Source organism: Sinohyriopsis cumingii, chromosome 16 (genome assembly GCF_028554795.1).
Source record: "Sinohyriopsis cumingii isolate HCF-2022 chromosome 16, ASM2855479v2, whole genome shotgun sequence".
Classification (NCBI taxonomy): domain Eukaryota; kingdom Metazoa; phylum Mollusca; class Bivalvia; order Unionida; family Unionidae; genus Sinohyriopsis; species Sinohyriopsis cumingii.
The window spans coordinates 73,027,685-73,048,961 of NC_142976.1; the positions used below are offsets into that span (position 1 = coordinate 73,027,685).

The following is a 21,277-nucleotide window of genomic DNA, read 5'->3' on the forward strand; positions in this document are numbered from 1 at the left end:
AGTGATGCTTATAATACCATGTCATGGCTGGGGATTGTGTTACTTGGAGCATATCCTAGTACCTGCTTGTTAGTGATACTGGTCATACCATGTGATGGCTAGAGGTAGTGTGTTACTTGGAGCATATCCTAGTACCTGTTTGTTTGTTAGTGATGCTTATAATACCATGTCATGGCTGGGGATTGTGTTACTTGGAGCATATCCTAGTACCTGCTTGTTAGTGATACTGATCATACCATGTGATGGCTAGAGGTAGTGTGTTACTTGGAGCATATTCTAGTACCTGCTTGATTGTTAGTGATGCTTATAATACCATGTCATGGCTGGGGATTGTGTTACTTGGAGCATATCCTAGTACCTGCTTGTTAGTGATGCTGATCATACCATGTCATGGCTAGAGGTAGTGTGTTACTTAGAGCATATCCTAGTACCTGCTTGTTTGTTAATGATGCTGACAATACCATGTCATGGCTAGAAGTAGTGTGTTACTTGGAGCATATCCTAGTACCTGCATGTTTGTTAGTGATGCTGACAATACCATGTCATGGCTGGGGATTGTGTTACACATCCTTATACCTCCATGTTTCTTCTTGATGCTGATCAAATCATGTCATCACTAGAGGTTGTGTTACTCAGAGCATATCCTAATACTTGTTTGTTTCTTAGTGATGCTGATTATCAAGTTAACCTTGAAAGCTTAGGGTTCAAACCAATCTTGAAAGCAGACAACAGCCAAGTTTCTATTTTAAATAAATTTTCAGATAAAAAACTGATAAAATCTAGTGTTCCTCAAGGATCAGTTACTCTTTCTGCTTTACATCAATGATTTAGCATATCACATTGATCTATCCACCACCAACATGTTCGCGATGACAGAGCATTGTATAAGACTGTATCAACAGACAATGCAATTAGCATTAAATTAAATCAAGATTTGGTAAAATTAAATAACTGGTGTGAGCACAGTGGTATGAAGATAGATGCAGCCAAATCAGAATCCACAATCATAAATAGTTGAGCAAGAGTGAAAGTTGAGGAAAATTATTTCAAAGTAATGATAAAAGGAATGAATATACAACAGTCTGATCATGAAAAACTACTTGGTATTGTGAGAGACTATATCTTGTGCTGGAAAATGCAAGTTGATAAGGTCATTAAAAAAGTTAACTCATTGCCTTGTCTGTTGAACAGAATAATATTTTATCTCCTTCAAGGACAGAGAAAGATATTCTACAATGCATATATCATGCCACACCTAGAATATAGTCATTCTCTTGAGGAGGGGGTAATACTGGTGCAGAAAATCAGGAAAGATTACTGAAATTTCGTAAAAGAGCAGCAAGAGTTATTCTTTATGCTGACTTAGATACACCACCAACAAACCGTTTTAAAACCCTAAAGTGGCTTCCATTTCACAGAGAATCCAGAAGCTGGAATTTTGTACCACCAAATAAAAGTCAGCTGACTCATGCCAAGCTTTCAAAAAGCTTCTTAGTCAACATCTACAGAAACAATCATTTGTATGATTTTGTTTAATTCAGTACTACTATTTTTTAAAACATTGTTATACAATGTACTCACCTGTAATGTTTCACACAGGTTTGCTACTACTGTTTGTATGAATCCTGTGTGTACTCATCCCTAAAGCCTTGTACATATTTTATTGTGGCAGGAAATCAGTTTTCTGGTTTTTAAAAGCATTTGTTGTATAAAGACACATCATCTTGTAAAACTTGTGTATTATATATATATATATATATATATATATATATATATATATATATATATATATATATATATATATATATATATATATAATTGTAGAAGGCCTTATGGAAGATTCATCAGTTGACCATATGGGCTGCTTATATAAATAAAGTCATTATTATTATTATTATTGCTATAAACCATGTCATGGCGAGAGGTTGTGTTACTTGGAGCATATCCTAATACTTGCATGTTTGTTAATCGTGTTGATCAGACTGTGTCATGGATAGATGTTGTGTTATGTAGAGCAGATCTTGATAATTTAGTTATTGATGCTCATCATATCATCTTATTGCTAGAGGTTGTATTACATGTACTTGCTCTTTTGTTCATGATGTTCATGATACCATGTTGTGGCTAGATGACTGTGTCTGCAAGCTATGGTCATAAATGTGTAAATACTTTACAAATGGTACGTGGGTACCAATTATTCTTGCATACAAGTCATTTCTAACTGCATGCACTACAGACTCTGATCTGCTGGCACCTGATGTTATGGCAAATCTGGATCTTCATTGCTGGTTCTACTGATTAGTCCTAACCAACAACATAGACCCAGATCAGCCAACACATTATACAACAGCAGATCAGGGTCTGTGCAGTGTGCAGTTGCATCCAGCTTATATTTGACGTTTTAACTGTTTAATCACGTACACAAACATAATAATGCACAAGTTTTACAAAATGACGTGCCTTTATGCAACAAATGCTTTTAAAAACTAGAAAACTGATCTACTGCCACAATAAAATATGTTCAAGGCTTAAGGGATGAGTACACACAGGATTCATACAAACAGTAGTAGCGAACCTGTGTGAAACATTACAGGTGAGTACATGGTATAACAATAACAATAGAGAAAGCTTATGTAGACTGATTTGATCTCAAACGACTGTTAATATCACTCATTAGAGTGGTGAGTGATGTTAATAGATTGTTTCCAGATACACAGCAAGTTTTAACAGACCCCGTCCCTGTTCAGTGTAAGTTTGCGTGAATGAATATAGATCGATTATTTAATCCCTTGATCAAACCAGGCATCTTCTTGATCTATGATTTTTATAGAGTTCCAGGTTGCAGTATGGCCAGGGCAAACATTGTGGATGTGTGATGATATTTCAGATGAGCTTGAACTTGCTCTTCTACAACCAGCTGCATATCTGGGTCAATCTGTTGACATCACTCACCATTCAATTGAGCGATGTTAATAGTCAGTAGAGATTAAATCAGTCTGCTGATGAAGTCCTTAGGGAGAGGACGAAAGCATCAGGTTAGTGGATAACTTGTTTTTATAATTGGTCCCAATTGACTTTTGATGAGAAGAGATGATACACATAAAAGACCAAGGTCTACTGAGTATTATTCAAGCAGCCTTGGAAGCTGTATTGTGACACATTAGGAAGCAGTGTTGTGTACTGTACTGTCTTAATTGCGCTCATGTAACTCATTGAGTTTCATCAGCAGATTGTAAAAACCGTAATAGATTCAAGTATTGATACTGTTGCTTGGTATGCTAACTTTGTTGGAGTTTTAATGGCTATAAAAAGACTTTCATAAACCAAGCAAGCCATACTTATTAGTTATAGTGTGATAATTGCAAGCCGATACACAGTTTGAGCTCTATTGGTCATACGGTAGTTTAAGAGAGATGACTGATTTTGGAAGCTGAACTGTATATAACCCCTTGATATGTGATACCTGTTCCCAAAGGACAGAATTTATGTCCTTTATGTGTTTTTTTATTAAGAAGCTTCACTGTACAAACTTTCATTTCTTAGGATGATTGTTATAATACACAGAAAGAAAAAAAAATAGAAGTAGATTGAACAAAATATTTTTACTCAGTGCAGCTCGTGAGACACAATAAAAACCCCAGGCAAATGAGGAACTTATTTTGGGAAAATTTTCAAAAATTATGTAGCTCATAATGAAATATGTATGGTGTCAGCTTATTGTATTTTTATGTTTCTCATAATTTTCCAAATTCATCTCTATTAAGCAGTACTATATCTTAAATTGATACTGTTTTAGTATTGTAGAAACTTCCATTAAACAGTCACCTGTCTTTAGTGGCCAATAGTCTTACTTTCCAGAGATGGCTGCTTTGGACAGAGTTTACTGACCATGCTGATGCCTTCATTCTTACATTCTATTCAGTCTATGCATTGTTTTACAGAACGGCAGTGCTCTGAAAATCTTATGATAAACGCTTCATATTATGGCCTCTCCAGTCAAGTGGACAGCCATTGTTTTGACCTGCACTAACAAGGATTGGGCACAGGCACTTCAGAAAGGTAAGCAAGTAGGGGTGAAATGATACACCTTTGCCGTGTATCGATACGATTCACGATACGCAGCCTGCGATACGATACATATTGATACACATAGGGACTTGATGGTCTTTCCATCTTTGGAGGTGGGTGTTGCCCTTTCATGTATGTTGACATTCTTGATTGTATTTTCAATATGCAGACTACAGATAGACATATAGTTATCATGTATTTATATGCGATTCTAATTGATGAGAAGATAACAATACTTTCAAACAGACTACCGGTTGGTTGCAGTTTTCAGCTATATAATGCTGGCTCCATTTAACTCCCTTTTTTTGTACAAAATGAATGATTTGTAAACATATTATTACCAATTTCGTGTCTGTTACACTTGGAAGACATTAAGGCATTATCTTCAAAACAAAAGAAATAATGTAATTTCCTTGTGGAAAGAAAATCTCACCTAGAACAAATCTATCACATTTTATTTCCTGCAGATGCAAAATGCTGATGCAGCCACAGGTACTTGTATTTGTTAGTGAAGAAGGAAAACTATTGACAACACCCATTCCTATTCTACAATTTTCTTTTAACTTACACAAGGTGATAAATTTAATCAGTTTGAAATCTGCCGCATCACTCATTCTTTACTAATTTCATTTAGTTCGTCAGGCAGTACTTCCTGTTTGTCATGCAGAGAATAATCTACATTGATTTCTGATTGGTGGTTTTTGTCTAACCTGGAGTGGAACAAGCAATAACCACAAATGAGAATTCAGTGTAACATATTTCAATGTGCAACACTCCGGTAGCGTAGCTTTCAAATCGACCAAAGTAGTCAAGTTACAGTTCAGAGTAGAAACGTTATGTGGAAGTGGTTATTAAATGATGAGTAAAGTACTTCATTTTATGCACATGGAACACGTTTGGCATGTATAGTATATGCTGAACATACTTCTGGGTTAAGATAATTAACATGGAATGGGGAGGGGGCAGATTATGAACCATGTCACTTTGTGTTAACTTGTAGATGGCAAGTGGGTATTCTCAAATAAGGTCATGTGGCACACATCAGGGTCAAATATTCTTATTATAATTTTACAAAATAACAAGGCAACTAATAATAATTCATGACTGCTGAAGACTAAAATAACATGCATACGGTAAGTATCTTTTTGTATCGATTCGCTATCTCTTGTATCGAAATGTGTATTGTTTCAGTAAAAGGTATTGATGTATATTGACTAATCATTTCACCCCTATAAGAAAGTAGAATTTACATATTCAGCCCTTGTAATGTCACTATGCGGCATTTGAGTACTAGCCTTATTATAGGGAAGGTGATTTCACTCCAGTTTATCATGACATAAATTTAAGGTTTTAGCTCAGAGAAAGATTAAAGACTAAGAATTATATCAAGCAGTTGGCACTTAAAATTGTAAGGAAACTTTCTCAAAAGCTCATTTTTTTCAGAGTAAAGAATTACTAGTACTGGTTTCAGGTCCTGCTTTTAATGATTCTCTCATAAGACCTGAGCTAGTTTGGTTAAACTACATGCAGAACCCAACAAAGGTCAAAGTACATGTGGCACACATCAGGGTCAAAGTACATGCAGCATCCAACAAAGGTCAAAGTACATGTGGCACACATCAGGGTCAAAGTACATGTAGCACACATAACGGTCGAGGTACATGTAGCACAGATAAAGGTCAAAGTACATGTAGCACACATAAACGTCAAAGTACATGTACATGTAGCACACATAACGCTCGAGGTACATGTAGCACAGATAAAGATCAAAGTACATGTAGCACACATAAAGGTCAAAGTACATGCAGCACACATAAAGATCAAAGTACATGTAGCACACATAAAGATCAAAGTACATGTAGCACACAAAAAGATCAAAGTACATGCAGCACACATAAAGATCAAAGTACATGTAGCACACATAATGGTCAAAGTAAATGTAGCACACATTAAGATCAAAGTACATGTAGCATAGATAAAGGTCAAAGTACATGTAGCACACATAAAAATAAAGCTTTGCGATACTTAGCTTAATCTTCAAAGTTGACCAAAAGAACTGACAGAATACTGTAATCTTATACACATAAAAAGTATAATTTCTATCCACTGCACTTCATGATGAAATGGCCAATCCCAACCTGTTATTCACTGCACTTCATGATGAAATGGCCAATCCCAACCTGTTATTCACTGCACTTCATGATGAAATAGCCAATCCCAAGCTGTAATCCACTATGTTCATGACAAAATGGCCCATCCCAAGCTGTTTATCCACTGTACTTCGTGAAGAAATGGCCAATCCCAAGCTGTTATCTATTGTGCTTCATAATGAAATGACCAATCCCAAGCCATTTCCTTTGACATCAAACTGACTTGCAATGGTCTTGCAAAATTTGCCTTCCTTTGATTTGCTTAGGAAACTTAAAGATTTTGTTCTTTTTCACATCTCTGGTAAGACTGCAAATTCTCTTGTGGAGAATGAGTTTAATGGAATCATTCATATGCATTGGTGTATGACAGATAAACTCTATCTCAGGGTCAGAATTTTGTGTAAGACATGAGGCTTTGCTGAGTGTTTGAGAAAACTTTCTGATGCTATCATGGAATTTTTCTATCCATCAATATTCAAAAGAATAAACAATATTTACCCAGGTCTGCAGGGGCATTAAGCTCTGATAGATCAGATCTTTGTTGATTGAAATTTGACTCAACTTAGAAGCGAATATATATAGTTCCTGAAATCATAAGAAGAATGAATGATACATACCCTGACCTGCCAGCACCTTATTCGATCATGTATTTCTTTCTTTTTAGGTCTTTGCATTCTTCAGCACTTCATACTGACTTAACAAATCTTCTGTTTACAAATTACTTGCAGCAGAGTACGACATATCCATTAACCTGATTTATGTTGTTTACTTTTTTCACGAAGTACAGAGAAAATGTATTGGTGCTATATAGGCATCCAGTATAGATCATCAGAGGTACAAATCTTTAACTCAAAATCATACTGATCATCTTCAGCAGGTAAACTTGTATTATGACTCTAGGGTCTTAAACTAAGCAACAGAACAGAGTGAAAACCATAAAGTTTTGTAATATTAACAAATAAGTTATTTCCCAGGAATACAAAGTAAAAGGTTAAAAAGAACTTACAGTATTGTAAATTGAATTCCAGATAGTCCTAAAACGTCTATCACAAGTCCAAATGAATAAAGTTCCAATTGAATTCCAGTAGAACTCCAAATAAATTCCAATATTGAATGAGTTGATGTGCCTGTAGTCTGTTTTAATGTGCCATTGGCCTGGAAAGTGGTGTTGTGTTAAAGTCTCTTGATGTATCATAAAATGACATTGTCTGAATTCACTGTAATTCAGAATTAATGTTTCTGTCCAAAAATATCATTGAGCACTTTGTAATTCCAGTGAATGATCTGGAATAAATAAATCCATCCAAATAAAACACTGGACACAACAATAGAAAAAGACTGATTCTGCTTTGAATGTTGCAACAGTAATGAATAATCCCAAAATAAACAACTTTGTACACCACTCCACTTGACATAATTCGCAATTTACATTTTCTGGAAATACTCTGTCAACTTAATGGGAAATATCCTTTCTGGAACTTTTTTGGGGTCAGAATCAAGACTGTATCTTTAACTCAAACTGAAGTAAACATGTTTCGGTTATTAATGATCTAAATATTTAATCTATACTCATAGAGAAATATTAGATATGTATTATATTGTTTACAGATTGTCACTGGTCAGGTACACTATTAACTTGATTGTTGACAAAGGTCAAGTACAAAATGCAGATTTTCTTATTTTATAATCGTGTAGAAAAGCCAACAAACAATACAAATTAAATATACATAACACCTGTTAGAGGTACAGATAAACAACCCATAATCAAACTAATCACATTAAACAGGTGAACCTATCAGAGGTACAAATATACAACCCAAAATCACATTAATCACAATAAACAGGTGAACCTGTCAGAGGTATAAATATACAACCCAAATAACACTAATCACAGTAAGTAGGTGAACCTGTCAGAGGTAAAACTATACAACCCCAAATCACACTGTTTACAGTAAACAGGTAAACCTATAGAGGTACAATTATCCAGCTGAAAACCAGACTTTTCGTAATAAACAGGTGAACCTACATCAGTGTTAAAAAAGAAATTCTGACACAGGCCAGTGCAAGTGGCTTTGAAAATAATCACAAGACCTGACTCCAATTCCACCAGCATGACTACAATTCCATGTACCCCCAAAAAAAGTTTTTGCTGCGTTTTTTTGGACACTATTAAAATTACTGTTTATTTGTTACCTCACAAAATATTTTACATAAAGTGGTGTTTTTCTTCAGGCCTTTGCCATCAACTATTGTTTATTTGCTCAATGAATTTTTCAGACACCGGTCCAGGGCTAGTTTATTTAAAATAAAAATGATCACTTGCCCTGAGTTAGTATGGAAGCAATTGGCAACTAAGGCAGCTCGTCAGAGTGCACTCTGAGGGTTGAGGTATATGTTTTGTTACAGCCTTTTGGTTTTTGTGCTTTTTGCATACTATTTCATTTCCATTATTTCCAATTTTACTTTTTTGATTTCGTCAGTTGCAGAATATTTAGTCTGCACCTGACCTTTTGATTTGCCACTTCTGCAGATTTTCAAATTTCAATTTCAATTTCATGTTCTTGTTTTCATTTTTGATATTTTGTAGTTTTTGTAGCTTGGTTAGTTGCAGAAATCTGCACCTGACCTTTTGATTTCGCCATTTCAACAAAGTTTATTGGTGAGAGATCCACTGAGTTACGTTCACTTTAACTTATGAGTGAGCTCTGTTCGCATACATTCGTTGCATAGGATTATCTCCACATCAAGTAGTATGAATAACATACCAAAACAAATCATGTACAAAAGAGCAAAATTAGAGGAATATTTTGCAGTAAGGGTAGAGAAAGGGAAGGGACGAGAATATTTAGTTGCAGACCACCCTAAAGGTTGTCAACTTCTGGACTTCAGGACAGTGAATGACTGCCTCCCAACAGTCAGACATTCTAACTGCCCCAAAACTGAAGGGAATAGCTTTTGTTGTTGTTGTTGTTGTTGTGGGGTTTAACGCCATATTTCAGCACATGATAGGCTATACATGGCGGCCAGTATTAATGGTGGAGGAAGATCCCGGGAAAACCCTGGAAAGAACCACCGACCTATGAGAAACTACTTGCAAGCATTCTCACATGCCCACAATGGCTGAATCCGAGACTCGAACCACTGCAGGCAGTGGTGAGATGGCAGTGATCCGTAACGGAGAGCGCTTTAGACCACTCGGCCACTCGGGGCCCCGAAGGGAATAGCAATAGACAAGATTGAAGGGATACAAAATGGTGGGGAAAACAAGTTTGTATCTACCCAAAAGATTTTTACTCTCCTGTTGTAGGCTTTGAAGAGCTAGAAGTCAAAGGACTAAAAGCTACAGTATCAAATGCACCTTCAATAATACGAGAAGTAAAACCAAAAATCTGTGAAATAGTCATCTCAGGGCTCCCTCAAGAAGCTGACAATGAAATTTTAGAAAAGAAAATTCAACACAAATTCAAAGTACCAGTTAAAGCAAAAAAAAATGGCCGTGGTATGGGGCTATCAAACTGTAAAAACAGGTGTGAGAATACTCACAATAGCCAAAGAAGATTTGGTGAAGATACCCACATTCTTCTATGTGCTAGGTTTCTTATTGAAGTCCTGGTACAGAGGATGTGAGCTAGAAAGGCCATGCACCAAGGGACTGTAAAGAACCTTACATACCTGGCACATATGCTTCAGCAGCAGCACTGGCAGTAGGACCCACACAAATGGAAATCGCCTTGGCACTTATTGAACAGGATACCCCAGCTGAGGCTATAACTGAGGTTCAAGAAGCCCAAATTGAGGAAAAGAATGACCAGGAAACCAATGACCAAAACTATGTCCATGATGGGACCTACCAAATAATCACAACTACAAATTTTGACACAATAGACTCAAACAGTGTCCAAGCCCAAAGTGACATAACGGGAGCTCTGGGGATGAAAGACCTCAAATGGGGGGACTTTGCCACCCCCCAAAAAACTTTCAGGTCTGTGTCATTTGAAAAAGAAGGGGACATTTTAAAAACAAACCCCTACTACCTCCTCCATGTGGAGGAGGATGAGGAAACTCAAGGACACAAAACAGAAGATGGGCCAGTCAATCTGAGAGGGCTGAAAATCCCTCACATCGACACTGGCCCAAAGGAAAAGAAAACTGACAAATTCATCCCAGAGCCCCTCACTAGAAGAGGAAATGAGTAGGCATGAGCTTGTCATAAACAAAACCCAACAAACCATCATTCCACTAGTTAGGACAATGATCATGACTAGACAAAACAAAAAAAATAAACAAATGACACGGAGAAAGACAATGACAAGAACAATAAATTGATAAAAGACGATTTGGAATTGAACACGGACGAAACAGAAACAGAAAATGAAAATGGTTCCAACTCAATAATTGAAGAAATAACAGAGGAGGAAATTCTAAAGAAGCTCTGGAAATAGATAAGAGCTTTCCAAAAATATAAGAATAATTTGATATTCTAACACAATTTTGAATAGGAAAAAATGGAGGGAATAAACTTCCAAATAGTGACAATCAATAGCAATGGGATAGACAAAGAAAAGTAGACAAAATAACCAAAGAAACGAACTGTGATGTGATTTTGCTACAGGAAACTTATAATGGGAATTAAAATACCTTTTGGAAGACAAACTAAATTCAGTAGTTATTTGTGAATTTATGTTACTGAAGTCACCAGAGGAGGGGTGGTCATAATAATAAAAAATAAACAGGGCTTAAGTTGGGAATTAATGGATGTAGGAGAATTTTTAAGGGATGCTTATTACATATTAAGATATATCATTGGCATAAAATTAACATTCACTTTCCAGCTAACAGAAGTAAAAAACAAGCTTTTATTGAAAACTTATTCAACTATTTGTTAAATGTTTCAATGGAAAATATGATTTTGGGGGGATTTTAACTGGGTAGGTGACAAAATTGATGAAACAACTGACTTAACAGTGAATGATCAACTTTTTAAATCTGAAATGTTAAACCTAATTAACAAACACAATTTATATATATGAAATTAAATCTAGTTCAACGCGAACACACATGAATACAAACATGGACAGGGAAGCAGGATAGGTAGATTTGACGGAATAAATTTCAATCCATTGATATATAAAAATGCTATAATATCTGATTTTACATTATCTGATCACAAAATGGTTTATATTGAAGTAATAATTAGGAATAGGTGTAAGTGGGATCCGGGACAGTGGAAATTAAACAACAGAATCTTAAACGATGCAGAATTTGTGGATATAATAAAAATGTAATTGAAGTTTTTTAAAATAATGAAACTGTGGACATAATAAAACAATGGGATATAAATTAAATAATAGAGAGGAGGCCTAACTCGAATTGGGAGAAACACAAACAAATAAAGAAAGTGCAGACCCCGACTCGAATACAGCCTGCCTCATTTTGGAAATAGACTTTAATGCGAGAAATGCCACACCATAGCCACTCACATAAAACACTAGGTTTTTTAAATTTTTTTAGTATACTGTTCATCTCGCTGAAATTCTAAATTGCAAATAATTTCAAAAATAACTAAATTTATACCAGGACAAACAAATGAATTTGAAAAGTCCATATAAAAATATATATTAAGACAACTGGGAAAAATTTGACAAAGTTTTGCTGTCCATACATACAGACTATATAGCATACACATACTATAGCATTGATACACATAGCATACACGGGACATAGGAGATCCTTGGCAAAGATCACTAAAAATCAAGGATAGGAATTCTGATAATGGGGATGAGACCCATGTTTCAGACTACTACCCTTTTGAAAACACTAGAACTCAATAAATACCCCATCAAAATTTAGTTATAAACTAAAATTTTGATCAAAATTCTTTTTTGTAAAAAATTTAAACAAGCACACACATCTTAGGGGATACAAGAATACATGAAAACACTTAAAAATTTTTTGTTAAGTGGGGCAGCATCTGTTTGGTGCCCCCCCCCCCCAAAAAAAAGAGTTAAAATCCATGTACCCAAGAAGGACACATTTTTTGCTGTTATTTTGACATACCCATCCCATCCAGATAAATGGTCAATCCCTTGTGATTATTTGTTGAACTCTGCTCACAACTTAGAATGGTTTTAACAATTGCACAAGTTCTGCATGCTCAGGTTGTTTATGATTTATGATCATATGCCTTCAAGTTGATATTAGCCTGTATTTCATCATGATTAGTATGTTATGATAAGTTCTGGCTAGTATTTTCATTTTCTGATTGCTGCAAAAATCACACATACAGAAAACACTCCATATTGATAAAATCAGTGGCTACCAACTCTTTGGACTAACTGGATTTCAATATAATACAATGATCTCTGTTCCTTTAGGGTATTGGGGACTTATATAAGTCACTAATTCTCTGGCTGAACTTAATTGTCAATCAATTGTATATGTGCTTCTCAGTATATTTACAGGTAATCAATAAAATACAGGTAACATAAATAGTATTGTTCCCCATTCATGTGCCACATGTTTTATTTTTGTACACACAAGAGTTGATAGCTTCTGATACTGTTAAATCAGAGGATTTTCATGATGTATAACGATGGAGCCCAGCAGTGAGCTGAACACTAATAATTCACCATAGAGTCATAATACTTCAAGATAAAATAATTTCAATTAATAAAAATGTAATAGATATAAAAGTTTTCTTTTTTCTATAAATCAGAGAAAAATGTTTTTTTCTCTAGCTGTTTTAGGGCCAGGCATATTTTTGGGGAAAACAATCTCTGGCTCAACCCAGACAGTAAATTTGATCCCATATTACACCACCCAGGTTATTTATCTCACTGTGCTTGATATTTCAAATAAATTTAAGCTTTTTCTTTCATGTTTGTGCCTCATTTGATTTTATTTCATTTTTAAAAAATACTAAAGATGAATGTCTCATGGAAAATACACGTAAATCTTTTATTCTTATTGGGTTAAATCATCTCTCATGCTTTTGCACAACAAAAAATAAATAAAGAAAAGATACAAAGAATTGACACCAAATATGGATATATCATAATAATGTAATGGCACAGAAATGAAAAAATTATTGCCTTTGATGATATCCATGTCTGCTGTTGTGACGTTCTGTCGTATTGGGGTGGGGTTCTCCCAATATAATTTGATTAAATTTAATTGAAAGTTCCACCCTGGCTCGTTAGGTTAGAAAGTTAAATTAGTGATGATGTAGATTTACAGCTCTGAGCCCCCAGTCAGCAATGCCGACGGTTAAATTATAGAGAACACGAAGATGAAATTCAATCAATAACAATTTAATAAATGTGATAATTTAGAACGATAACTTCCAATCACTCGTCTTTCCCTCAACCAAGTGACAGCCTAATTCATCCCGTGATTTACAGTGTGAGTTCGATTTTCCCCCTGTCCTTGCATCTACTCATCTATTTCTTCCCGCTGATTCCTTCCTTCTTTCCGTCCCTCTAACTCCTTCTTTGTCTCTGTTTCCTCTCTACTATCTCCTCCTCCAACTTCGCTCCAGACTTCAACTTCTCCTTTCTTCTCCTTTCCCTCTCTATTATCTCCTCCAATTCCGCTCCCAGACTTCACTCCACCTTCTCCTTCCCTCCTTTCCTCCATCTCTCTATCCGAGACAACGGGACCAACTTTAACTAGTCTGTCCCTCAAAGCTTCCTGTGAAAAACCACAAGGCGTTAACAAATGTTTAATCGAACCTCACCTCACACTATATCGACAATTAACCATCAGATAGCTGTCACTGTTTCGGCCACGCATGCATACACATCGAAATTCCCACACACTTCTTGCAGGGTAAACAATGGCGTAATAACACAGTATCAGCGAATTGTTACACAGGCATCAATACATTGCGTCACGTCAGTATATACATATATATATTTAATCTCATCATACTACAGTCTGACAAAATCAGACGCATGTCTGTACATTACAAATATTCAACAATGGCAAAATCTATAATCATATGAACATATGTGTTAGTCTACTATAAAATACCCACATAGTAAATTACAATATTAACTCTTACGACGGCTGGCAAGCTATATAATTCTTTACAAGTATCAACTCATTTCTTCAAAATATGCAAACATATTAACAAACAAAGTAATTCTTCGTACTACGATTCTAGTAATAATAAAGTATACATACGACCTACAATTAAAATGCAGTCGCATTCCACAAAGACCGAACAAATATCTACTGACCTTTTGAAGCTTTCTGTACTTAGACCTTCCCGCCAATAACGAATGGCTATTCGGAGTTACGCTAACCTCTTCTCTGGGTAATTTCTCTCAGCGAACTAACTTTTGCCGGAAAACGCAGGGATGTCATTCTACCCAAATCAAGGTCTCCCCCCATCTCGATTCTGATTGGGTGGCGCTGTGCCCCTGTCCAATCGTCTTAGCGGCCAGTTCAACCTGTCTGTCTGTTTGCAGTGGAAAGAAGTTAGGACACTCCCACTTCTTCAGGCAATTTCTTTTGATCTTGGAAACATTTCGACACCTAGGTGATAATTGGCTGTCTGTGACTTCGCAACTCCAATGTCCGGTCCCTCGATTCTAGCCACAACAATCTTACGTAACGGATTAGTGCTAGCCTTCAGCAATGTTCTACATCAAACAATGACCCGTCAGAATTGCCTTGATTATACATGTTTCAAACTGGGCTACTCTGGGTCGGGGTAAACATGACAGCTGTTCAAAGTACTAATTGGTAGGTGCTTTGCATGATGTGGAGGGATTTCAGAACAACTACTGTACAATTTAAGAATGTTTAGGTTGTTTGTTGTCATTGTTGTAGGTTTAACACCATTTTTCAGTACATGATAGGCTATATATGGCAGCAATTATATTTGGTGGAGGGAGAACCCTGGGAAAAACTACTGATCCACAGAGAGCTAATGGCATGCTTTCTCACATACCCATGTTAGCCAAGCCTAAGACTTGAACTCATGTGGACAGAGGTGACATGTCAGTGATCTGCAAAGGATAGAGTCTAAGATTACTCAGTCACCCAATGCTTTTTGTGTGGTTAGGTCCTTGCATGGTGACTAAGGAAAACATAATTATTTTTAGTAATGATATGCTTGCTGTGTTTTACAATATGCCAATCATTGTAAGCATAAATGGCATTAGCCAGTCTAGAACCACTACTTGTTCACAGGAATGGCAGTTATTATGTGTTATTGATTGGCAACAGAAATTTCAGTTATTATGTGTTATTGATTGGCAACAGAAATGTCAGTTATTATGTGTTATTGATTGGCAATAGGAATGTTAGTTATTATGTTTTATTGATTTTACCATGTACCTGTCAGATCATTTGTCAGGTTGACATCTGCCAAAAGACCTGCAGGCAGCCTATTTAACATCAAACTATTCAGATATATCAGACAATTAAAATCTGGGTGTCCTAGCCTGCCAGGCAATACATTTTCACCTCTGAAAAATGAATTTCGTGATTAGATCTACTTGTAAGAAACATTTAGTGTTACTACATTGTATTAAAAGAAATAAAACTAAAAAGTGTCCCTGTTTGCCTGGTATTATCACCATGGAACTTTAAAGGGAAATGGTGCTCTACATATTGAGTATCTTGGAGGACAAGATTGTCTCAGTGGAAAATCCTTGTGCATTTATCTGGAACTCATAACTACGTTATCTCACAAGGAAGGATTAAGGCAGCAGTATAGCAAGAGCCCAAGCAATCCTTGCAATTGTTGGGGGGATGGAGGCAGTCACAGTGGAGGATGGTGGGGGGGAAAATAATTGCATCAAACAACTCTTTTTATACTGAGAGGGGCCCAAGAATTTAATTTAGCCAGGGGTGGGGTGGGGTGGGGGGGGCAATTTTGTTTGCTGCACTACTGTATTAAGTTTAACATCATTATTTTTTCATGCATGACAATTTCAACTCATTTGAAGGAGATGAATAATATTTGAGTAGTGGATTAACGATTGCTAGATTTAAATAGCTGTATACTGAGTTTTTGTACAATGGTGACAAAGTTGCTGCTGCCATTGCAGCACCAGATGGCGCCATCTTCAGCCACTTTCTACATAAAGACTACATTTTTTACTGCATAAATTACAGCCTTACTTGAACTTCATTAAAATTTTTCCAACAAAATCTTTACCTGTTCTTTTTGGATTTCATATCCTCATTGAAAGCCTTGTAAAACTTTGTATTTGCCAAGTTTGACAAAACATGACTTGCTTATAAAATGTTGTAAAATATGTGCACTTGGCTGGCAAATCATGTTAGTATTTCAGGTAATGAAATGGCAGATGACACAGCTAAAGCTGCCCTGCAGTCACACATTTCTAAAGAAAAGATTCTATATACTGACTTTAAATATGTAAATTGGTGTATTCTGTTTACATTGCAAAATCAAAAAATACTTAAAACTCCATAGACAAGTTTTAGGAAGTCAAACCAATCATTAGATAGAGTTACCACTCATACAGATCAACTTGTAGAGATGTGATGATATTGTGATCTGTATGTCCCAGATGACACAACTTCAGAACAGAACCATTTAATTGTTGGAATCAAGAGCTTATATTTCTACTGTCTGACTTTATTTTGCATTAGTATAAGGGATAGTTATCAGCATATATAATTTAATTTGTTCTTTAATTAATTAATTAGACCACTCTGGTAGCCTAGTAGTTGGAGTATCTGCTTCAGATGTGGGGGGTCATGGGTTCTATCCCCGTTTTGTCATGCCAATGACTTATAAAAAATGGTACTGACAGCTGCCTCGCTAGGCACTCAGCATTAAGGGATTAGTGTTAGGGCTGGTCAGCCTCGTGTCAGGAATATGTGACTGGGTGGAACATGATGCTACATGTCTGTGGCATGATGCCCCAGTGCTAGACATTACTATAAATTGCCACACTGCAGACAAAGTAGTGATATGACTGAAATTTTTTAAAAGCTACATTAAAAATCTTAACTCACACAGTTAATTAATTTAATTATTTCCTTTTCTTCTTTTCATTACTTTTTTTTGATGATCACTTAAATGCTGGGAATCCATATGTTACCATGACAACAAAATGGTCTACTCCAAAAATGGTCTAAATGGTCTACTCCCAAAATGGTCTACTCACAAACGTGGTTGTGTCAGGGAACTTGTACCTTGCATTGGTGGAGGTTACATTATTAGGTTTACCGTTTCAGGCAGTTTCACACCAGTTGCAGTGTACATTGTACTTATAAGATAAGGTCATTGCATATATATGGGTTTCGTTTGAAATGATGATTTGCTTTGAATTTTAGTTTCTTGTGGCCTCGATTTTGACATCTACAGTCACTCTGAAAGTTGGCCTGCTGGACTTATCCAGCATATATGACAAGTTCTGGTTGACTGCAGTCAACGTATCCAAATGTAATTAAATTAAATTGGTCACATGTCCAAGTTCTTTTGATTCTGAACAATCCACTTTTCAGAGAAATGTTGAAGATAATTTCTGCATTTATCTGAACAGGTAATCTGGTTTTTGTTCTTTTTTACCTTTAGACAATCTGAAAATTTAACACTAAAGGAACGTTTATGGTCATACTAAGCATGAAGAAAAAAATAATACCTAAATTTAAAAAAAAATTTTAGTCCCAATCCTGGGGCCCCAAGGGGCTGACTGGTCTAAAGCGCTCTTTGTTACAAGTCACTGCCATCTCACCTCTGTCTGCGTGGGTTTGAGTCTCGGATTCAGCCAATGTGGGTATGTGAGAAAGCTTGCCAGTAGCTTCTCGTGTGTTGGTGGTTCTTTCCGGGGTTTTCCCGGGTTCTTCCTCCACCATTAATACTGGCCGCCATGTATAGCTTATCATGTGCTGAAAAGTGGCATTCAACCCCACAACAACAACAACAAAAACAAAAAATGTCCCAATCCTGAACACAAAAAAAAATTGTATGCTGTGACATGTGACAGGGAATTATCTTTTGTTGATGTGAATAATTGTATCATGTCGCAGTATAATGTGATGACATTGTGAAGAAATGCTATAATACAGAAATAAGAAAGACGTGTGAATTAGAATATTATTTAATGATCAGCATAGATTTCTACAGCATTTAAAAAAGGTGCTGAGGACTTGTGAAACATTTAAATGTTAATTCTGTACTGAGGACTTGTGACACATTTAAATGTTAATTCTATACAGGAGAATTAGCTATACATAGCCATCTGAAAGTTTGTTGGAGGAAGAACCTGGGTCAACCCCAGGAAGATTCACCAACCAACATGTAGTTAAAGGCACGCTTTCTCAAATATCTACATTTGCCAAGCCAAGACTCACATGGATAGAGGTGAGATGTGAATGATCTGTAAACATGAGCCATATACTATTTGGTTGCCAAGGGAAACAGACCAGCTGGACTGGTATAGTTCTTGATAATCTTTGTCACCGAAAAACAGTGTATCTTGTAATGCTCTATATTTACACAATGTTTGGAACCTGATTTGTGTGTTAACAATGGCTGGTGACTTATAAAAGTTCAGTGGTAAATTGTACTGTACAGTAAAACTTAAAATAATGACTGGTACCATAATTTCACAAGAGCTGTTGCATACTGTGTTTAAACAAAGTAAACCCAAGAAACCAGTTGATCCAAAACAGATCATTTGGGATAATGTACATTTAGGAAGTGCAAGGGTACATAATCACAGGGAAATTATAACATCTTGAAGGGTATCAGGAACACCTGTATAAGCTGATCAGCATAATAATGAGTTTAAATAATGATCAGTATAATAATGAGTTTAAATAATGATCAGCATAATAATGAGTTTAAATAATGATCAGCATAATAATGAGTTTAAATAATGATCAGCATAATAATGAGTTTAAATAATGATCAGTATAATAATGAGTTTATATAATGATCAGCATAATAATGTGTTTAAATAATGATCAGCATAATGAGTTTAAATAATGATCAGCATACGAATGAGTTTAAATAATGATCAGCATAATAATGAGTTTAAATAATGATCAGTATAATAATGAGTTTAAATAATGATCAGCATAATAATGAGTTTAAATAATGATCAGCATAATAATGAGTTTAAATAATGATCAGCATAATAATGAGTTTTAATAATGATCAGCATAATAATGAGTTTAAATAATGACCAGCATAATAATGAGTTTTAATAATGACCAGCATAATAATGAGTTTAAATAATGATCAGTATAATAATGAGTTTAAATAATGATCAGCATAATAATGAGTTTAAATAATGATCAGCATAATAATGAGTTTAAATAATGATCAGCATAATAATGAGTTTAAATAATGATCAGCATGATAATGAGTTTAAATAATGATAACATGCATAATATTGCAGAGAAGCTGTACAGATCACAAGAATTAGTTATTGATAATAACTAAATTTAAAAATTTTTTTTAGTCCCAATCCTGAACACAAAAATGTTATGCTGTGACATGTGACAAGGAATTATCTTTTGTTGCAAAACTGGGCACAACAAAATAGGATGGTAATTAATGAAGGTAAAACAAAATGTATGATTTTGGGGACATCACAAAAGCTACACAAGTCAGGGAACCCAAAACTATCTCTTGCAATAAATAATCATCCATTAGAAAATGTCAAATATGAAAGGCTTGTAGGTGTATCCGTAGATAATAATTTATTATTGAATGACCATATTAATAAGCTTTGTAAAATACTGTCATCCAAAATTGCCCTTCTCAGCAGAATCAAGAAATATTTACCTATGGAAACTCGCAATCTATACTACAAATCATATATTCTTCCAACATTGGTTTATTGTTCAGACGTATGAGGAAACTGTGCTAAATCTGAGCTTGACAGGATTTATAAATTTCAGAAATGAGCAGCACGTGTAATTTTAGATGCATCTGTTGATCATCCCTCAAAAGCATTATTTACAGAACTCAAATGATTCACAATATATGACAGGATAGATTTTCACAAGGCAGTTCTTTTATATAAATGTCTACATGGAACTGCACCAGAGTATCTTCAGGGCTTATTCACGCCTTTTTCAACACAATACCAGTTGAAATCAATATCACATGGAAACCTTCTAGTACCAAAACCAAGAACAGAGCAATTTAAAAAGAGTTTTCAATACTCTGGTACAATTCTATGGAATAAGCTTCCACTACATGTAAAATCTGCTGAAAATATTAGAGTATTTAAGAAGAGACATCATGAGCATGCAGTTGTTTCTAATAGATTTAGTATTTTAATACTAAACATAGATTTAGTATTTTAATACTAAACATGTTAAAATAAACACTAATTATTGCTATCTTCATATAATGTGCATTGTTATACTCTCCTTAAGAGGGCCTCAAGGGAGAATAGTCCCTGACTAATGAGTCACCCTCTATAAATAAAGCATTATTATTATTATTATCACCCACAAAGTTTTGTAATGGATTATTACAATCAGTCAGCCTTGTGAAATAAAACCCTGTCAATCTGAGGAGATCCTTGCCAGATGGTGCTATTAATTGTTAACAGAATTTTAAAATTGGAATGTATTAAGCAGGATGACCTTGGAATATTTCACCAAAAATTTTAAATTTGTAAAAATTGTATGTGGGTTTTCTGGCATCATCATTTTAGCAGGTAGTTAGTTTGCAAGAAAAATATCTTAAATGGATATTTGCAACAAGTAGTGATGAAATTAGTATTATTTTGAAAGAGTCACTTTAAATTTCCAGTATCTATCTTGGTATGTTTATGGTAAGTAGAATATCATTTTATTCATATTTATGTTTTGTTAAATTTTAAGAGATTTAAAAATGAAATAAGAAATTTGAAATTCATGCTAATTTTGTTTCTGTTTCCAGAGTTGGAAATAAGACAAGAGAAGGGGTACATAGACAAAGATGTATTTCTCCTGACTGTGGAAGATCCCAAACAGAATGTAGGAAGTGGTGGTGCTTCTATCAATGCCTTGTTAACTGTTGCAGAGTACATAAGTGCACAGCATGGTTATACTGTAAGCACATATATTGC

The 21,277-nt window shown here is 35.2% G+C and overlaps 1 protein-coding gene across 1 annotated transcript in view; it reads left to right on the forward strand.

Moving 5' to 3' along the window:
• LOC149780777 (L-fucose kinase-like) overlaps window positions 1–21,277 on the forward strand; it is a 190,776-nt gene that overhangs the window by 16,282 nt on the left and 153,217 nt on the right. Inside the window, exons 2-3 of the mRNA XM_089937854.1 lie at window positions 3,942–4,059; window positions 21,109–21,260. Coding sequence (XP_089793980.1) covers window positions 3,984–4,059; window positions 21,109–21,260 — 228 coding nt within the window. The 5' untranslated portion in view covers window positions 3,942–3,983. The remainder of the gene's footprint in view (window positions 1–3,941; window positions 4,060–21,108; window positions 21,261–21,277) is intronic.